Here is a 2,604-nt window from a genome sequence, read left to right on the forward strand (position 1 = left end):
CTAGATATTGAATAGAGACATTTATGATATCTTTATATTTAACACTAAAGCAATACCTTACCATGGAGATGACAAGATGAGTGCCTTGTCATCTCCATGTTAAATTTTGTCCATATAAATTAAGTTAATAGCACCTAAGTTTTCTAGAAGATTCTGTGACAGAAAATTCAGATCAATGGATTGAAATTCTGATAGCCTCAAAAATCAAAGGTTGTAGGGGGTCGGCTTCCCTGGTGGCACAAGGGGTTAAGTTGTAGCACTGTGAAGCTATCCACAGCCACTGCAGCATGAGTTCAATCCCCAGCCAGGGAGCTGACCCACATGGCACAGCAGACATCTCCTGTCTTGATCACTGCTCCCCTCAGCAGTGTATTTCAGCCAATCCACCTGTTCTGTTTTCCACTCTGTCTCTGGTGAATCCACTCACCCTCTGCACCTCTGGCCTGTATCCCAGTTCTTGTATGCATTAATAAATAAATCTTTTAAAAAAGTCAAAACTTGTAAATCACATTTGCACACATTTCCCATTCATACTTAAAGGCCAAAAGTAATAAATGTTTGTGAGGATATGTGTGTGGAGAAACTGGAACTTTTATACAGCGCTGGTGGGTATGTGACATGTTCTAGTCACTGTGGAAAAGTTTGCTAGTTTCTCCAAAAGTTAAACACAGAACTACCATATGACAGTAATTCAAAATAATTGAAAACCACAGCTTAGATACTGCACACTGTGTTCATTATAGTTTTATTCACAGTAGTCAAAAGGAGGAAACAAGCCAAATTTTCTTCAGCAGAAGAGAGAATAAGCAAAATGTTGGACATATATATACAATGAAGTATTATTTAGCTCTGAAAATTGAATTATGATGCATGCTGCAACATAGATCAACATCAAAAACATTATGCTAAGTAAAACAAACCAAATACAAAAGTAGAAATATTTTATCATTCTGTTTATAGGGAATACCTCCAATAAACAAATTCATAGAGACAGGTATTGGAGGGCATAAGGAGATAGGGAAGGTGAAAATGAGGAATTATTGCTTCATGGCTACAGGGTTTCCCCTTGGGATGAACTATGAGGTGGTGACTGTCACACAACCTTGTGAATGTAGTTAATGCCACTGAAATTTACAATGGTGAAAATGGCAAACGTTATGTTATATTGTGTTTTATTGCAATGAAAAAGAGGAAAAAATTATATCTGCAGTATCACCTATTGATTACAGTCCTTTTAATATTAATGGAGCTTACTATAGTAAGCCTAGATATCTAAGTTGGGAATATAGTATACAAAAGCAGACGATAAATCTTTGGAGATGTTAATTGACCAAGAGTTCATGTTTGCTCTGCAATCCAGAATCTAAATTTAGGATTTTGAATTCAGGTTTTTTGTCCTTTCTTTAGAGGACTCTTCATTGAATGTAGATTCAAACGGTGTAAGAATGGGCTTCTTGAAGACCATTTTGAACTTCTCCCCAGTAAACAGATAGAGTGTGGGAGAAAAAATAGTATTGAAAAAAGTGGTTATTACTGTAAGTATCATAAGCAACTCTAAAAGTATCGATTGGTTCTCAGTGATAATTAAACTCTGGTACACATGGTAGGGCATCCAACACACAAAGAAAGAGATAATGGCAGTCATCATGACTCTGAAGGGCTTGTTGGATTTAAACAGGCCCTTCTCTTTCATCTTGTTGGCTACCCTTTTGTAACAAAAGGTGATGATGAGGAAAGGCAGAAGGAAGCTTAGCAAGAAGCGGCAGATAAAACAGGCTACATGAATTTGTTTGCTTAATATTTGCATCTTTTTGCTTTCCCAGTTACTAGACACAGCATAGTTATTCTGGCAGGTCACTGTTCCTTTAAGATCATAACGTGTCTCCCTGAAAACCATACAGGGCATGCTAAGGGCAATGGCAGAGACCCAGACTCCCAGGATAATGCTGGAAGCGCAGCGTGGGGTCCGATGCAACTGTGACCACACGGGATGAAGGGTGAGAAGATACCGATCCACACTGATGGTCGAGAGAAAGAAAACAGAGTAGAACATCCCCATAGATAAAGTGCTGTTAATGACCTTGCACATGAGCATGCCAAAGATCCAGTGATTGTTTTTAAGAAAGAAGATGGCCAAAAATGGCAAAGTCAATGTGGAAATAAAATACAAAAGAATGAGATGAAAAAATAAGAGCGTACTGTCTTTTTCATTTTGAATTTTAGCACCCACAGGTAGAGACCATTGGTGATAGCACCCAGTATACATGACATGAACAAAAAAGGGCAGTGATAATTTTTGAGGCAGGAATTGAAAAGTGAGTATTGTTTCTTTGTAAAGTAGAGACATGGAGCAAGTTATCAGTGGAATTGATCAGATCCATAATTTCCTGTGGAGTGAGAAACTGAAAACAACAACAAAAAAGAAAACGTTAAATATAGAAATTTTTGCATTGTAACAGTCAAAATAACAATATTAAAATTTTTTTCCTAAAGTCTTATTTACAAAATATTAAAAAAAATACGCTTTGTTTTGCAATTAATGTTTTGTTTTAAAAGGACCACATAATTACAGCACTGGAATATCGTGAATAAAATATGTATTAG

General features: G+C 36.7%; 1 protein-coding gene across 1 annotated transcript; it reads right to left on the bottom strand.

The window, feature by feature from the left end:
- Positions 1-1,369: 1,369 nt before the first annotated feature.
- GPR33 (G protein-coupled receptor 33) lies at positions 1,370-2,271 on the bottom strand (the record flags this gene model as incomplete). Its single annotated transcript, XM_084240258.1, is given in 2 exon segments — positions 1,370-2,196; positions 2,199-2,271. Coding segments are annotated over 2 exon segments (900 nt in total).
- Positions 2,272-2,604: the final 333 nt, after the last annotated feature.

Source organism: Talpa europaea, assembly GCF_964194135.1.
Source record: "Talpa europaea genome assembly, chromosome: 8".
NCBI classification, from domain to species: Eukaryota; Metazoa; Chordata; class Mammalia; order Eulipotyphla; family Talpidae; genus Talpa; species Talpa europaea.